Source organism: Oreochromis aureus, linkage group 1 (assembly GCF_013358895.1).
Source record: "Oreochromis aureus strain Israel breed Guangdong linkage group 1, ZZ_aureus, whole genome shotgun sequence".
NCBI lineage: Eukaryota > Metazoa > Chordata > Actinopteri > Cichliformes > Cichlidae > Oreochromis > Oreochromis aureus.
The window spans coordinates 28,835,811-28,854,113 of NC_052942.1; the positions used below are offsets into that span (position 1 = coordinate 28,835,811).

General features: G+C 40.0%; 1 protein-coding gene across 2 annotated transcripts in view; it reads left to right on the forward strand.

The window, feature by feature from the left end:
- Window positions 1–608: 608 nt before the first annotated feature.
- Window positions 609–18,303, forward strand: part of LOC116313280 (MAM domain-containing glycosylphosphatidylinositol anchor protein 1) — a 182,135-nt gene continuing 164,440 nt past the window's right edge. For both annotated transcript variants that reach the window (XM_039612052.1, XM_039612061.1), the window contains exons 1-2: window positions 609–1,440; window positions 2,573–2,662. In XM_039612052.1, the coding sequence (XP_039467986.1) occupies window positions 2,596–2,662 (67 nt within the window). In that variant the 5' untranslated portion in view covers window positions 609–1,440; window positions 2,573–2,595. The remainder of the gene's footprint in view (window positions 1,441–2,572; window positions 2,663–18,303) is intronic.

An 18,303-nucleotide genomic window follows, 5' to 3' on the forward strand; every position in this document is an offset into this window, starting at 1 on the left:
CAGATGCATACAGATGCGCTGCTTGGTGATAAGCCAACATCGTTCGTGGAAAGGCCAGAATTGCCTTCAAGAGCCCTTAACACGTGCTGTTTTCGGACCCCATGCACACACACACACACACACACACACACACACACACACACACACACACACACACACACACACAAGCACAACTGACACTCATGCCAGTGCCACACAATAGCACGTGCGTTCCAACAGTGGCGATGAGCTGAAACGCCCTCCAGTGGCTTCACTGAGAACCCACAAGAACGAGAGAGAGGGAGAGAGGGAGAGAGAGAGAGGATAAATAGAGGGATGGGCACTGTAAATCTGTGTGTGAGAGAGACACCATGTGCGTGCTTAGGCGAGTTGGGGGGGGCTCTGTGATAACAATGGGTCTGTTTATGCTGTCATAAATAATTGGTCCATGCAGAGGGATGGTTGTTTTCGGGGTTCCTCCATTATGCTAAAAGAAAAAATAACTTTCAGGGCGCCCTTCAGCTGTAATTGGCATCGACGATTGCGTGCACCAGCAGTTGACGAACTCCAGGAAAGAGTCGACAAGAGAAAAACAGGAAAACACGCGCGTTCCCCTGCTGTTAAAAAACACCCTGTTGCTACCAAAGGGCTGAAAACCTATTCCAAAGGGAGTGAGACACTGGGAGTGGAACAGGGGAGAGGGGAGCAGTGGCGTTCTTTTGACAACCTGTTCAGTGTGGAAGCTGTGAGGCTTGAGAGCATCTATGTGTAAGCCTCTGTCCTCCCTCCCCTTCTTCTCTCCATCCCTCTCTCTCTCTTTCTCTCTCTCACACAGACAGGGGCGGTCGTTCTCAGTCTGCGCACATATTCCACTTGGCCAGCATCACTTGGAGTCCACAGACACAGCGCTGATTGAACTAGCGGAGGGAAGCTCATTTTCAGAGCGCATGATTGCGTTAGAGGGGCTTCATAGACTTTCATCGGCCAGAAGCAAAGAGGGAGAGACAGTAAAGGCATTTCAACCACGCCTTTCAGAGTAAATAATCCACAAAAAGGCAGTCCGAGTGTATAGGATTTCCCCCAAGTAGCCTTGCCTGAGTTTTTCAAAGGAACAGAGGTTTTATTTTCATTTTTGAGAAGAGGGACTCTGTGCAACCGAGCTGTGCGATGTTCTGTCGTCTACTTCTCCGTGCGTAAAATAAAAGTTTAACACACCGAAGAGATCCTTTAGAGGTCTGGAAGCTCGAAAAAGTCCATATTTCCACTCTCTGGGAATTTTAGCTAAAGCTCTTACTGGACGCGCAGTGGTGGAGGATATAAAACTTTTCTGCTGTTTCTGTGGTGAAACACTAAGCGAGGTTGGTCTAACGGAGACCGAAGGAATCCTCGTTACTGAGCCGTGAGAAGGGCGCGTAGTACTGGGTAGCGGACTGACCCAAAGGACGGCACCTCGGAGACAAGGTAGAGATGGCACACTGTCCCCAACGCTGAACTGGCAATACTTGAAAAAAATATATGTCAGATTGGCATCATTTTTCTATTCGCTTCACATCATGTCTGTATCATTTTTCAAAGAATGCCTTTATAGACTGTGAGCGCTTAATTGACGCTGGAAGTATTTTCAAATGTACCCAACATTATCAAAGTTGATCATTAGTTACACGCGCTCAGATTTTGGGATCGCCAAATTATTTGCAATATAGGCAATGCATGCCCGTCAAAGCATTAATGCCAGGGATTCACTTGCTTGTATCGCAGAAAGAAACTTTGATTACAGCGCGCTTTATAATGCGAACGGTGAATGCAGCCCTCTCACAAACGTGCGTTCTAGACGTAGGAGGAAACCCCAGTGTTCGAGCAAAAGAGTCAGCTAAGAGGGTCCATTATTCCCTCACTGAGCTGGATTTCATTGCCTGTCTTCAGGTGTTCTACAGGTTTTGAACCACCAGTGTGCAACATAAATATTTTTTTTCCATTAATACATACACATGCATGATAAAAATGAATCAGAATAAATCGCGTAACACGTGCATATTTCTGCTACCACCGTCGACCTGACAGAGTAGGAACAGCTGTACTGATCTGAGGGAATATGTGTGGGTCTCGGGGTCTAAAGTGGTCTCCGTGACCCCACTTGTTGTTGCAAATCCTCCATGAATACTGCAGTGTAAACCTTATTGTGCTCCCGACTACACCTGCCCGCCGCTGTGCCTCTGTGAGGGGCGGACAGAGGAAGTTTAGTCACGCTAAACAGCAGACATCTACAATCCTGTCAATCTCCAATTCTCCATCACACTGCACTGCTTGTAAGCTTTCTATAATCCACGATTGGTGATTGAATTACCCGCCCTTTAAGTTGAATGAAGCGATGTAGGCTGCGCGGTGGGGACTAAATTGCTCTGTAATATTATTTTCACGGCTTATGGGGTTGCAGGGGACATAGTTGAACATTAAAACAAAGCAATTTAAAGTATATTCCCCCTCCCTTTTGATTACAATCACTCAGTTGTCGTTTCTTCCACCCTCCTCATAGTTACGTTTGCAGGCTGTTCCTTTCCGTGCCTCTGTTTTCACCCTTGTCTTTTTCTCCCAGGTTATGACGGACCTGAGCTGAACATGGGGCTTTTTTGGATATTGTTATTGTCTCGTGTTTATGCTCTTGCCTGGGGCCAAGGGGTTTACGGTAAGGGCATTATATTTACTCATGTATTCCTGTTATTACATCAATACATGCTTTATTATGCTGACTGAGTGAGCTCGCTAGCAACAAGCTTAATTGAGGGCTTGTCATGAGCTCCAAATTGCTCTTGTTTCAGCAAGGCCTTGTAATAACTGGTCTTAACACTGCTGAGAAAAGCCTGAGGGAGATGGACAACAAATTATCTTAAAAGGGAGAGTTCACTTCTTGGAAGTCAAAAGAGGAAAGCTGGGAAAACATCCAACCCTGTAGTGGAAGGGAAACCCAGCTACTGTAAATCCAATTTAATTCCATTTTTAGGCTGAAAAAAATCTTCATGGTCAAACGCATGTGTTATACATAGTCTAAATTAGGTTGGTGATTTATTACACAAAAGTGAGATTATAGTTGTCCAAGGTTTATGATTAAACATGAAAAAAGGGCAAAGTTTGGCTTGAATTAAGTTACCACTTTGTCCCATACATACTGAATCAGCTGCACACAGAGGCACCCGCACTCTGAACGACAGCGAGAAAGACGAGAGAGCAGCACAGGCAGAGTTAGAGTGCTCTGATATACGGTCCGTCTTTGTCAGGCAGGTTAAACAGGACAATCGCTCTATGCTTTTTAGGATAAAGCTGAGATTTGTCACCTCTTGCGACTGCAGTTTACTGTATTACAGAAGCTCAGTTGCTTCAGCGACAGGCGCCTGGCCAGTTATGCATCCTCCTGTCCCTTCGGGCAAGAAAAACACACAAACCGATCTGTCAGCTTTGATACTTTGATTTTGACATTTGAAGGCATGTGGCAGCCATTGAAAACAGGGTCTGTTTAGTCATTGTAGCACAGAGTGCTGTTGTCATAAGCAATCCCGCAGCCTGCCTTCACACTGAGAAATGCTGACAATCTGTCATTTGCTGAAGCATATAGGCCTGTATAAAAGTCCTTCCTAATCAGACTCGTACTGCTCCAATACTTTGCACTGCGGCTGACATGTCAGCATCTGTGTAAACTATATCCAAATTACACGGACAATTCTCAGATCTATTGTATCCACTGTAACGTTTCAACTGGAACCACTAGTTGAGAGACTGCATTGACTTTTAAAGTACTTGAGCATTTTTGCCTTTAAAATCTGTATTTTGTCAGTCCTCAGCTGTTGCAAGAGCCTATAAATGTACAATGATGGCGATGGATGGGAATCACCAGAAGTGTGCAGAAGTTATTATTTTTTTCTCTGATTTTCTCTCATCTGTGCACTTATTAGTTCCATCACAAACAGTTTTCTGAGTTCATGTTTTATCCGCAGGTGTACGCCTTACCTTGTATTTGTTATTAGCATGCTATTATGTTCTAAAAGATTAAATTTATGGATGCCACAGATGTTTTTCTAACAGAATGGTTCAAAAACATACTCAGAACTTGAGGTGTGCTTTCATTGCTGGCTACCATTTTTTTAAAAATTGAACATTTGTCTCCCTGTGAAGGTACTTCTGTTCTACTTACACGGTCCCGTTAAAGGCTCACATTTCAAAATCACCCTTGTGCATTCTTGTTCTCATCTATTTTTTTTTTTTCATAACTGTGTAAAACAGTCTTGTGTTCTCTTCAGGGTGATGTACTGGGTCTGATGAAACATCTGAGCCTCATGGGCTCTGTCACAAATATGCAGTGGGTCGAAGCAGATATGCAGTCACTGGCAGGCATGGAGGCTCCAGCGCTGTTTAGTTTGTTTGTTTTTTATCAGTCTTCTTTTCCAGTTTTATAGAATATGTGTCTTTTGTGCAAAAGTAGCCTTGTAGGCACCGCTGCGGGAGGAAAAGGCCCACAGCTTTCTTGGGAATTGTACTTGCCACTATTCAGATGCCCAGCATTCCCGGTGGATTGTGTGTTGGTGTTGTTTAGCTGAGCGTATCTGTGCAACAACTGTTTCATGTAGGAAAATCACCGTCGCTAAAAAGAGTCATTCAGAAAACGCAAATGGTTTCACAATTTACACAATTGCAGTAAACAGCACAAGTAGGGGAGATCGGGAAGAGTGCCAACGAGTTTGGCATGCTGTATATGCAGATATGCATAAAATGGTTTCTGTCACTTTGGAATTGTTTAGCACTTGCTCTAGCAGACAGATGCGACTCACCGTCCGTCGGGAGCCAAACGGTGAAAGCGTGCCTGATTGATGTCAGTGCTTTGGATGGCTGTGAGGTTCATTTACTGTAGCCTTCTCTGGGGTGTTTTTGGATGTGTGCGTTTTTATCAGTTCACGCCTGTGAATCTGTGCATGCAGGTGTTTGTGCTCGTGTATGCGAGTGTGTGAAGTGTGTGAGCCTGTGAACTTCTGGGTGTGTTGGTGTGTGCAAGTGTGAGAGGGATATGCTTGTGCAGAAGACACACTCAATCCCACTGCAACAGTTTGCTGGCTCAGCAGGGACTTTAGGATCAGTCACTGTTTTTCTTGCAGCAGTGTAGTATTGATTGGACTTCTGTGAGGTCTGTCAAAAAGCTTGTAACACCTGTCCGTCAAATTGCAATTGGACAGACAAGTACACCAATAAAATGTGATTGTGTATTTAAAAGCGAAAAGAAAAAGCCTCACACCATATGTTTTGTCACAGCAAAGCAAGCTTTGTTATGCAAGTTTAATAAGATCATTTATAGTACCTCTTTTTTTATTAAACATTCTCCTTTGCTCCTCTGTTTTCTCTTGGGGGATAAGCCTTTTATATGCATCTCCTCACAAACATCCTTGCATATATACATAGTGATTCTGAAGTTTCATTTAATCTGGATATACTGTAATCCGGGGGCATTACAAGCATGATGTGGCATTCACATGCGGCAAGTCTTAACACACTTAAGGATTACATTTCGAGGCAGTTTGGCAGGATGTGACTTCTAAACTGAAGAGTCAACACAGACAGAGTGTACCAAGAAAAGTGTCTCTTCATGTTGTGGTACTGCATGACATCACACTGTGTGAAATAACAGAGTTCACAGAGACACCAAATTATTGATTGCTCGACAAAGTCACACAAAGCCATTAGCTGGTGCTGTAGATGGAATCCAGACTGCATTAGGCTGCAATGTGATGCTTCATTATGTGCTTGTTAACAGGAAATTTAATGAACTTAAATCAGTGATTTTGCTTAACAGTGTTTTTTTTTTTTTTTTGTTAGATTTGTACAGTAGCTGGGGAAATTAGGCCTCGCCACTGGCCACAGAACAAAGCACTACAGGAAATGCAGAAAATAAGTTAATATGCTTAAAGTGTGCACAGATGTAACAGAACTTTGCAGATGTTGCCTAAGGATGAATGAAAAGCTTGCTGCATTTCCCATTTTTATTTGCTGTCTCTGTGTATATGTTTTAATCTGGAACTTACTCACTTCAGTCTATGATGGAAACTAAATACACACATTTATTCAAGTACTCTGGTTACCTAAAGCAACTACCTTTAGTACATCCATCACTGCTAAAGAACCAAACAAAAAAACTCTATTACATCTGAAGTATTGTTCTATACCACTTTATGTCAAAATCTAAAATTACTTAAAATGTGACAATTTTTTTATTTAAGAAAGAAAAGATTACATTTGCTAAGCAGTATAAGAAGTACATACATCCTGATTTTTACTAGTTGCAATATTAAAGTAATAAATATTAAAATACATTATTGACCAAATCCCAAATAATATAACCAGACTAACACAGACCTTGCTGCTTTCTATATGCTTTAATTTTTACAATAATTATAATTTAAGCTATAATAATTTTGTACTTTTTTCCTCTTTTGGATGGAAAACTTAAATGCATTACTTTTAACAGAGTATTTCTGTATTGTGATATCACAGACGATCTACAGTATATTATCTTCCGATGGTACACAGTTGAAATAGATCACCGTAGGTTTATGTGACCTGGCCACTGGCTCCCCTGTGACTTTAACTCTTCCTCTTCCCACATCAGCACTTTTTGTTTGTGTCTCTTTCATGTCTCATGCTACAGAGTTTATTTTGAATGCTGAATATTGCCCTTTTCTAATAAGCATCCATAATTTATCGGTGGCTCTGAGGCAGTGGAGGAGGAGGGGAAGGGGGAGAGGAGACAGAGATTGGAAGAGACTGAAACGTTAAGCAGGAGATGATAATAATCTTTCACATCCCAAAATCTGACACCTCCTCCTAATCCTTACCTGCTTTTTTCTTTTTTCTTTTGACATAAAGAGATGTAGGTACAGAATGTTCACAGGCACGTGCAGACATGTAATCAGGCAAGGTTTTACATCAAAACACGAGTCTAAACCTTACCCATATGTAACCGAAATTTAAAATCACTTTGAACTTTGACCTCGACCTTAAAACCTGTAGTTTTATATTTTGAGGACATGTTTTTTCATCACTAGAAGGGAGTTGGTCACCAAAATATGACTGTGTACACAGATGATTATAAATACATCAGTAATGCAAACACACACACACTATCCATGTTTTGCTTAACAGATTGCAGCCTCTTACATGAATATGAACTACAGCTACTGTGTGACCTTTCTGTCTGTATCACTTTTAATCAAAGGCCTTGAAATTGTTGGAGTGCTGCTCAAACTCAATAACTCAATCTCTTTTTAAAAGCATAGATAGATAGATAGATAGATAGATAGATAGATAGATAGATAGATAGATGCTTTGATTAAATTTTTTACTTTGTCAGTTCAGTGAAAATGCAGCCACCACTGTATCAATTTTAAGCAGGTCCTATTTTGAGAAAACTGACATTCACAGTTACACTACAATGCTTCCTCATCTAAGTTTTCTTACCATTTTTACCCTTGATCACTCTTCCTTGCTCTCTTTTCCTCTTTCATATTTTTCTGTATATCTGACTGGATATTACAGCCTGACAACATTTCTATTAACCTAGAGGTCAGCTGCAATGCCACAGACCTATGGCCAAAATGATATGTTGACTCTGGTTTACACTAGCCTCACTACCTGGGGGCTAAAGGATAAGCACACTAAGACAATGTCATTGGAGGACTGATTTATCACCATGCTTGCCATAAGTTAGACCCTGAGCTGGCGGTGAGCTCAAGTAGTTAGCACTAGATAGTGTGGTGCATGGTGGCAATACATAGGTATATATATATTTACTCCAACTTAATTTACTCATTAGAATTTTTTTTTTTCAATACAGCAAAAAAAGTCTAAGGTGCTCAACAACTTGAGGGCACTCACAACATAAGAAATTGCATTCAACTTCATAGCAAGGTGGGCAGTATAACTGGTCTTGTATGGACATTATTGTTCACTTTAACAAGAAGATCAATATGAATAGTCTGCTTCCAGCATCCCATTATCGTTTGAATACTGTCCCTTCTTCTCTTCATAGCAGATCGTTGTCCCTAACAGCACGACTCATGTCAGAGGTCTCCTAATGTTAAAAGAGTGTTCTTCCTCCCCACTGTTGCCAAATTCTTGCTCATAGGGGACTGTCTGTTTCTTAGGGTTCATCCTCTCAAATTGCAGGTTTATATCATACATATAAATGCATTAAATATAAAGTGGCTCGAGATTACTTTTGTCATAGGTTTGCTGTAAAAAACAACAACTTTCTTTTGTCAATCCAACACTATCAGTGAATCAATTCTTTTGCAAGGACAAGTTAAATACACAAGTTTGATGAGGCAGAATAAAATGCTGAGAATCACTGGAGGCTCCTGAAGCATGTTTCTATGTTGAAACGCAATCACAGTCTTTATAATTCTTACTCAAAGATCATTACGCAACCCTTCTTCAGTCTGTTCATTTGTAGTTCTTATCTCCTGTCTTCGTATTTAACTCTCTCTCTCGGATGATTATGTTATCGTTCATGCAGATACAGTTTTCACATGCATGTACAGAGAAGCATGTGCACAAACATGTTACCTTCTGGTGAACTCATTACCATACTCCTACCCATTTTCATGTCTTTGCACTTGGATGTTGGTCAGTGTCACATACATGGTAATAATACATGGGACTACACACACACCAGCACACATACCTCTTTGGATGAGAGATGTCCAGAGTGTAACAGGATGACGTAGGTGCCCTGTGGGTAGGAAAAACTGTCAGGGAAACTTCACTTTTCTCCTCTGTACTGCCTCTGTACTCCTGTCACTCTGTCAGACATTATCAAGCACCTCTTACTGGCTCTGCTTCAGGAGGGAATATGTGTGGGTCTCTGTATGTTTCTTTGTGCAGAAATTTAGTAAAGCAGAGCATCTTAATATTTCAATGTATTTTGGCGAAAGAAAAAAATAACAAAGTTGTTGTGCAGATGTGCTTGGTGGTGTCTTTTTAGTTTTTTGTGTGCATGGGGACCTAAAAGTTGAAGAATAAGGAGTATAGTGTTTTAATGTGTGTGTTGTATTGTGCGCCTGCATGCATGGACATGAGAGGGAGGGAACATTTGGCATCTAACTTATTCATGAAGGCAACAGGACGGTTGTGAACAGCGGTGAGAACATGGCTTACATCAGAGACCGTCTGCCTCCTTTTGCACTTCTCTCACACTGTCACTTGCTTTCTTCTTCACTTCTCTTTCACCCTGCTTTCCTTTATCTTCAGCCTTTATTTCTGTCTTTAGCTTCATTCTTTTTGCTGGTAAATCTTAGCATAGTTTCCTCATATATTGCAAGATTTATATATAAGCTTCTATGTGTGGATTTTCTCAGAAATATTAGACAGTCCTTGTCCTTGAAAATTATGCGAGCCACAGTATTTTTTTCTTGCCACCACTGGTACTTTTAAAAGTTTGAATTTTTTAATCCTACAGACATTGGCTTCAGCAATCCCACATATAAAGTTGCTCTGTTTGGAATATTGCTTTGTGTCCCTGATATCTTTTTCATCATTTATTGAAATATCCAGAATATATTAATATGAAAATGTTGGTTACAAAATTTCTCATATGTTGAAGGGAGAATTCAAGCAGTCATGTTTGTTGTACACATGGGTATTGTAACCTATTGGCTATGGCTATTGTCACCTCTGTTGTACATATTTGGGGAAATGAAGAGCCAGGTGTCATAAATCTAGGGCAACCTGCTGGTTGGCCTAACCACCACCCTCACCGCCTCACTTGCATATTTATCCATTCACACAATGATTCGTTCATGCGTGTGCTAATAACTTTTGCATGTCCTTTGTCGCATTGTCTTCATGAAGCTGTCTTCTCAGTAAACTCACACCTAAATGCAGTCGTGCATTTACTACTATCATTACCAAGACAGTAGTAAGTTGTTACAGTCTGACAACTGGCCATATTTCTTGGACCAGGTTGCACAGCCGAGGCGCTAAATCACATGAGAAGAATGGAGAGAGTCAAAAAAGACAAAAGGCGCTATAGACTATGAAACAAATTTGATACAGTTTCCAAGTCTTATAAAGTGAAGCCACAACAAAGTACATGTAGCTCTTGAGCTCTAGGAGCCCCTCAACTGTGAATCAAGCTTTGAAAACACAGAAAAAAAAATATAAATCTGCTTTTTGTATATTTATTTACTTTATACTCATTCTGTCCTTTTTCTTCTGTTGTTTGGTAAAAGGGGATAAATTGTTCTTTTTATGTTGAAAGGTGCTGACCCCTGCTATAAGAGGTCAGAGGTATAAAAAGATATAGAAAAAGTGTCTCGACTACTCACTTGATCTTTGTCCTTGGTAAAACCTTGAAGGCTTCAAAAGAGGGCTTTAGCTGAAAGGTGATGTCATAGTGGTTATATTCATCTTTTTTAGACAGTGGAACCTGTTGATGCCAGACATGAAAGGTGTCAGCGCTTCTATGGATGAGAGACATCCTAGCTGTAGGTCCTTAAAACATAAAATTGGAGCTTTGGTAAACATTGCCATGTGCAAATAAAAACAAATGAAGCACAATAACTGAAATACCGTGAAATACACTAGGTTGGATTAAAGAATTCTCTCTGTAAGTGAATACTCTATGGGACGATACAGGTGTCAACAGACACATTTTTTTGACTCACACAAAGCAAATTAGGGGACTTTACATATCTGTATTTATGATGGTGCCCTCAGCACAAGTGTATATACAGATTTGTTCTAAATAAATGAGTGGCAGAAATATATGCTGTAAATAAATTAGTGGTAGAAAGATATGTTTTAAATAAATGAGTGGCAGGAAGCACACGGTCTACTTTCTGCCACAAGTTGTGCCTACCACATAGATTTTGCCTTTCCCTGTAGTGACTGCCAAAAACCCCCAAACAACAACAAAACAACCACAACTGCTCAAGTTGGTCGTGTCCAACTAAACTTTCTGACAGCGAGAAGGGATCAACACTGGAAATCTATCTTTTGCTCCTACACAAGTCGGGCCTCAATAATTCAGCGATGCGTGCTGCTTGGAGATCTCGCCCTCTCCCTTTTCCTCTTTCGTTCTCAGTCAGTGTCTCAAACTTGTTCTCCCTCAGTGGCAAACTCCCCTCCTCCTCCCATACACATGGTGGTTTTACTCAAATTTTCCGGCACTTTAAATGTTTGAAATTTTAGCCTGCTGCTCTCACACTTTCACATCTTTTTCTTCTCATGCATCTCAGCTGGCTCAGAGGAGATGGGGTATAATCTGCCGGATATTTTGAAAAGTCCCCATGTTCTCAGTGTAGCAATTTACCTGCCAGCAGCTACACATTCTGATCCCTCTCCTCCTCCGCCACATCTTTCCTCATTCTGGCTTTAACCATCTACTAAACTTTTACCAGTCAAAAAAGATGTTCCTGTCACCTTCCTCCCTCCCTTCCCTCCTCACACTGATCCTCTTTTCCTTCCCAGCCATCTATACAGCTACCCTTAGCATGTCATAAAAGTGCATCCAGTCTGAGCTTTCCATCCTCTTTCCATCCTAATTCCCTCTCTTCATCCACGTCCTTTCGCTGGATCCAACCCTTAAACTCTCCTCACCCCCCACCCCCCACCTCCCTTCACTACCCTTCCCTTTCTTTATACACAGCCTCTCTCTCCTCCAAAGCCCTGTCATCTTCTCACCATCATCCACTGATTCAGTGGCAAGCATCCACCCACCTCTCCACTTACTGCAAATATAGGACATAGCGCACACGGTCATTGAAAGCTGCAGACAGGCTTTTGGGAAGCCAGTGGAGGGCTGACACTAGGGAGCAAGGAGACAGCCGCAACCTGAGGAAATGAGGACAGAGGGAAAGGTGCTCTGGTTTGATTTGGTTGGTTGGTGTAAGTCTGACTGTTTATGAAATTAAGCAAAACAAAAATAAAACAAAACTGGAGGATGTAACTGGTTCAATTTCTTTTATGTCATAAAAAGGATATAAAAAGATCTAAGAAGAAAAGGTTACAAGTGTAAAAAAGATTCATGCATCCTTTCCACGTTTTCTTTAACTTGACTTTAACTATGAGCCCCACCCAATGTGTTTTCTTATAGGTTAAGTAGCCTGCCAGTCATCATTATTGTAGCAGAGTGAGCCTCATTTCAGTTGCTGGATTTACTACAACATGCGCTCTGTGTTATTTGAGTGCACTGCATTGTGTTCTTTAAGGGATAGAATATATTCTATATGTTAGTGATGTTGTGCATGTAAATATCATGGTCATACATTCAGTTAAGTAAGACTGCAGTGTAGTGTGTAATCTTGCATTGATTATTTAAATGTATTTATATACTTTCTTTTTATTTATTTATTTTTTTAGACTCACATCGAGGGAAAAAGTCAGTATTGTCTGTAAGAACTACTGATGCACAATGTGAGAAACAAAACTTATTGATGACTTTCCTGATTTATAACAGTAAGTGCATTTGTAACCCTGGAACAAATTGATGTGATTCACAGAATGCACAGAAAAAGATCTTTTTTAAAAAACATAGACTAGGCAGCTAAGCTTACAGTGGCAGGTTTCACAACCTTGACATGTGACATGTTCACTGCAACAGCTATATTAAACCAGAAACAGCAATGCAGACAGCATGTGTGGACGAAGTGTAATCAGTGTTAATGTCATTTTTTATTTATATGAAATAGCATGTTATGTCTAACGTAAAATTTAATAAAAGTGGCATTGCTTCATTAGGGGAACGAACATCTGGAGGTCAAAACACCAAAGGTTCTTCTACTGCTTGATAGCAATTTTACCAGGTTAATTTTCAGCCACATTTCTGGTTAATTTTTGAACCTAACACATGAAAAAAACAGTCATTGAACAATGAAAAGGTTAATTGTGAAAATTTGCAAAGACAAAAATGAACACAGGACAATTGTAAAATGGGAGGCTCAGAGCTGCACATCTCTGAAAATGACACAATGGACAGAGATACTTGGACAGTCTAGCTCGAAGGGGAAGTGCTTCACTCTTGGCTCAAGGGTCATCAGAGTTTCTGGAGCAGCTCAGACAGTGTAGACGACATCTATGGTGAGCATCCAAGAAATCTTTGGCACAAAATAGAAAGATTAAACTTTTCTAAAGAACTTTTAAGAAGTCTGATGAATATTAGAGGGATGTTCTTTGGTCGAATGAGATTAAGATAAAATTGTTCAGCTCAGCTGGGGTCCAGCATGTCAGGCATGAACCGGGCCAAGAATACCACAATAGAATACCACATAGTCTGGGAGTGAAGCACAGAGGTGTTAGTGCAGTGATTTGGAGTGAGTCCATAAAGTAATAGTGGTTGCATTTGAGAATGAGTTTCTGTTTATCTTGTTTAGTTCTAGTTTTTAATTCTTATTTTCTTTGTAGCTTCAGGCTACCTTATTATTTTATAATTAGTTTGATTCCTTGCAATGGTATTAAGTCTTTGGTTCTTGTGTTTTCTCTATTCTAGTGATAAGTCTTTGTAGTCTCTGGCTTTTTGTTAATAGTCTCACTAGTGTCCCTGTTCATGCCTCCATCTGTGTTCCTGACATCTCACGTCTTTTATTCAGGTTATTCGGGTCATTTTCCTGTTTTACTTTAAATTTCAGTTTTCTGTTGTGTCCTTTGCTTCCTGTATATCCTTCATCAATTCCCTGATTGCTTTCAGTATTTTTTAATTGCTTTCACCTGTGTTGCCTTCTTCACCTGTTTGTTATGCCCCATCAATTTTGAATGTATTTATGGTTCTGGCGTCTCCCCAGTGTACTCTCTCTTTGTATTGTGGACTTTTAACTCTGGAATATTTACACTCATTGACTTAATAAAAGGTTTAGTTTTTTAAGTTCTGTATTTGTCTCCTTAATTCTGTAAACCTTGACGAGGATCACCTGTGTTAAATATTCCACACCTGCTCCCAGTCAGGCTCCACAGTGCAAATATAGCGTCAGCTGTCTATCTCCCACTTGCCTGATTGCCTTTAAACTTGGATTAGTCAGCCTTTCCAGCACTGCTTGTTTCTCCATGTCTGCAGCTGATCTTCTCTTTGACCTTTTGGACTGTTTCATGGACTTCTGCTTTGCATTCTCGACATCTGTTTGTTTGCCACAGTTCCTGCCTTCCTGTGCACGACCACTACCTGTTTTAGAATAAAGATTTAGATTTTGGATTTTTTCCCAGTCTATTGAATCCTGAATTTCCGCCCGTCCCCCTGTGATGGTGATATGCTGACTGGAATCCAATAAACACCTTTATTTCTATTTTAAAAAGACTGAGCAACGCAGCCCTCGGGCAAAGAGTAGAAGAAACGAAATCTGGTTGTACATTTCTCCAGAAATTTGTGGAGAGCTGATATCCTCAGTGATGAGAAAGAAAAAGTGGGAAGTATTGGAAGAAAGACAAGTACCTCAGTCAGTGTACCTTTCATTACCAGGATTTAGTAATGAAAGGTACACTGACTGAGGTATAAAAATGATATTGCACAGAGGTGTGCTCATTTATGTTGTGCATGGCATGTAAAGTCATTCTGTGGTGGGTGCTGTAAATGAAAAGTAACTTGTAGTTAGTTCACACTTTTAATTTTCAGAGTTGATTTATTTGTAAGTTGAAATGAAACGAAGCATGTCTCTGTGTAGGTTCTCAGTCATCCAGGTCATCGTCGTCTAAGGAGCCTGGAAAGAAAAGCATCTGGACTTGTGGTGGCTAAGATGCGTTATGAGTGTGTGAGTTAAGTAGGAACAGCCTTTGACAATGAATTAAAAAGCATATTAAAATTACTTCTTAGGTTCTGCTGCATTTTTGAAGTGTTTTATACAGTGGTGAAAATGACATCCTGTGACATGTCAATTTATTTGTTTATTTATTTTATGCTCTAGGGCAGGTAAATTTATTGACAATATTCAAATTTCTATTTGTACAATTTAGCATAGTTTTCCACATGTTTCACTTGTGATACCTCGAACCAGCGCCAGTACTTTTCCTGTGGATAGGAATAGTCTTTCCACAGGAATAGTCAGCCAATATCCGTGGCCGATGAGTCGCTCTGACATGGAAAAGTCAGGCAAACGCGTTGTTGGTAAAAAAGGCAGGGTTCATACTGATTCTTAATAAAAATCTTGAGATGAAGATTATCCGAATCTTAAGCAAGTCTAAACTATCTAGCCCTGTAGAGAGCTTGTGGAAATGCATTCTATGAGGATGGGAAACTAATGAGATCTGCAATTTTCAGATTCGTGTATGAGAATATTATTTTGAACTCAATCACTGTGACGCCCGTGGCTCAGTAGGGACATGTTACCCTGCATAAAAGTAATTTCCCCACACATCCTTCATTTGTGGAGGAGGTACTGTGAGGCAGGATAATGTAGTGGGTAAATTTCACATTTTCATCCAAAGAAACCAGAGATGTGTGCGACAATTTTCTGAATTGTCAGCTGATCTCGTGGCTACACCGCCATGATGTAGAGAAAAAAAGCTTTAGGTAGTGATGGTGTATGTCATCAGCACATTTTGAGGATTTGAAGCTACGAGGAGAGAAATCTGAATGGCATGGTTGTATGAATTTTTGTAAACTGACAACTTTGCTTCCCTAAAATGAATCATATCATTTTTGTATCAACACAACCTTTCCAGTTTAGACACTAACACATGATTGGTGAAATCTGATTGAATTTTGACAGCTGATGATGTGGAATGGGTTTGGTTCATGAAAGAAGAGTAAAAAAAATACAGTTAAAGGACACATAGTAGAGCAAAAGGCTTACATTAAAAACCAGACACGGTGAGAGTGACATTGAAAAGGGCAGGGCTAGATACAGAGCAGCTAAAAGAAGAAAGGCTTCCCTAGAGAGAGACTGACAAAAAATCTAAAAGAAATGGAAAGAATCAGCGAGACAGTAAAGGTGGGAGTGAGGATAGGACCTAAAGTCGGTTTGATTTATACTTAACTATATTGTACATTTTTTTATGTGTGATCTGTTTGTGGAATTGATTGGCTGCTTGTAAGAGAACTTTGATCAAAAACACATCAAAGAAAGTCAGATAGGTTTTTGAATAGTTTTCTGAATTACCGCTAGTGTGGTTAATCCATCTGCTTTCCAATGATGTTGGACAAAATGCTTTTGTTTTCAAATTGCTTTCCAAAACCGGACACGGAAACACATCTGTGCACCTGGACAAACCCCTAAAAGTTATAAGCAGAGACATTTGAGACTTGTTGTATAGTTGTGAGGTATTTACAGGTTGCAGAAGAAAAAGAAAGTTTCACTGATAGTGTCTGGCTCGCAGCTGCTGTGACTCGTATAAGACTCTCATCTCTCTTCTTTTCTGCCTCTACACGGGAAGCCATTGTCAATATATTCCCTGATAGAACAGAATATCTCCCTCTTTTTTTATTATTATTGTACACTTTTTCACATTATAGAACATGGAGTGGAAACTACAGGCAGTACATGGAAGAGCCTGACTTGTCCACCTTAAGCGCTTTCACTGGGTTTATTTTTCTTTGCCTTGTTTTTTTGTTTTTTTTCCACATCATGATTACTCACAACAGGCTTTTTCCTCAGCTACACTTTTTTTTACACTTTCATTCTTTCTCTGTATTCAAAGTCTTCATCCATTTCAGCTTCATTCCTCATTCTTCCATGTTTTTAATCTTTCTTCCTCACCCTCTCTATTCTCGCCTGCAGCACCCTGCAATGCAAACACAACCTGTTCTGAAGGGAAGTGAATTATTGAAGCCGCTGCTGCCATTCCCTCTGTGCAGAAGTGGGCCGCAGAGGAAGGTTGGGGGGGAACGGAGGGAGGAATAAGGGGGGGATGAAAGAATTGGAGACGGTAGATTTGTAAGAAGGCACGATGGTTTTGGGGTGCAGAGAAATCTGATTTTATTTACATTTTTGCTGCATGGGACGGTGCCTGTAGTGGGAGAAGTAAGGGAGGTCAATTATGTAAATTGTGTTTATATTGAGCTATTTTAAATATCCTGCTACATAAAATTAGCCTAACATGTTAAGCAAAATGTAAAACATTTCATTGCATAATCCCTAAAACAAACTAGCCTTTTTGTTTAGCTTTATTTTCTGAATTCTTAAAAACAGTACAGTTGACAGTAGGCGTCATTACACATTCAACAGTGTCTTCCTTTCTGACACCGTTGCTGTCTTTTTCTGACTTTGCCCTTTCCCTATATATTCCTTTCTGTTGTGCACACTCTCTTTATCTTGCTGTCTTTCCTGTCTCAAACTCATGCCAATACAGTGCTTTTTTCTCTGGCAAAATGTTCATGTTGAAGCTAAAATTTCTTAAATATTCACACAGGGCAAACTAAGTGTAGTTACTTAATCTTACTTTGTCTTCTAAGCCTTTTAGATATGCAGAATTGTTAATTAAAGTCCCAAGATCTTATGTTTAAGAAATTTGTGCTTGAATGTGTGTGTGGGTGTGCATATGATTTTCATCTTTGGGAATTATATTAAAATCATTCTGAAATATACTCTGTTCTAGTTCCCCACGGGCACATATACAGTTTTAAGGCAGGGCAATTCTTTTACATAGGTTTGCTCTGTCAACCACTGGAAAGACATTTTCTATTCAAGTCAATTCTATTCTATTTATATAGCACCAAATTAAGATTCAAGAATTATTATTATTTTTGTCATTCAGCACATTCAGTACTAAAGTAACCTCCAGTAAAACGAGGCTCAAAGAGGGGGAGTCAACTGCCGCGACCGGTTGGGGATTATGGGACCAAGACAGGACAAAAGACTCACTGTGGAAAAGATTCAGAGACTTTTAACAACTAATGATTAAATGCAGAGTGGTGTATAAACACATAGAGAGTGAAAAAGAAACACTCAGTGCGTCAATCAAATAATAAGTCCACTAAAAACAAAAGTCCTGTGATCAAGTCTCCAAAATCAACTCACAGATAGCATGCACATGTGAGATGTCTAATGCCAAGAATCCCTAACTGGCTGAACCTTACTGAATGCATATATATGTGCAAACCTGACGAAGGTTGCACAGACCGTAAGAATAATAAGAATGATGGTAAGCGGGACTGTGTGTGGAGGTTATACTATTTTCTTCACAAATGTTTTGGTAAACCCCCAAACCTACATTTTAATCCTTTTGAACCATTGAAAGTTGAAGTTTCTTGCTAATTAATGCAGTTATCCTGAAGGATTTTCTTTGGAAAGCAATTGTAATTTTTTCCCTCAATTAGGGCAAGTCTCATTGGCCCTGAAGCTGCAAAGCATCCCCACAACATTAAACTGT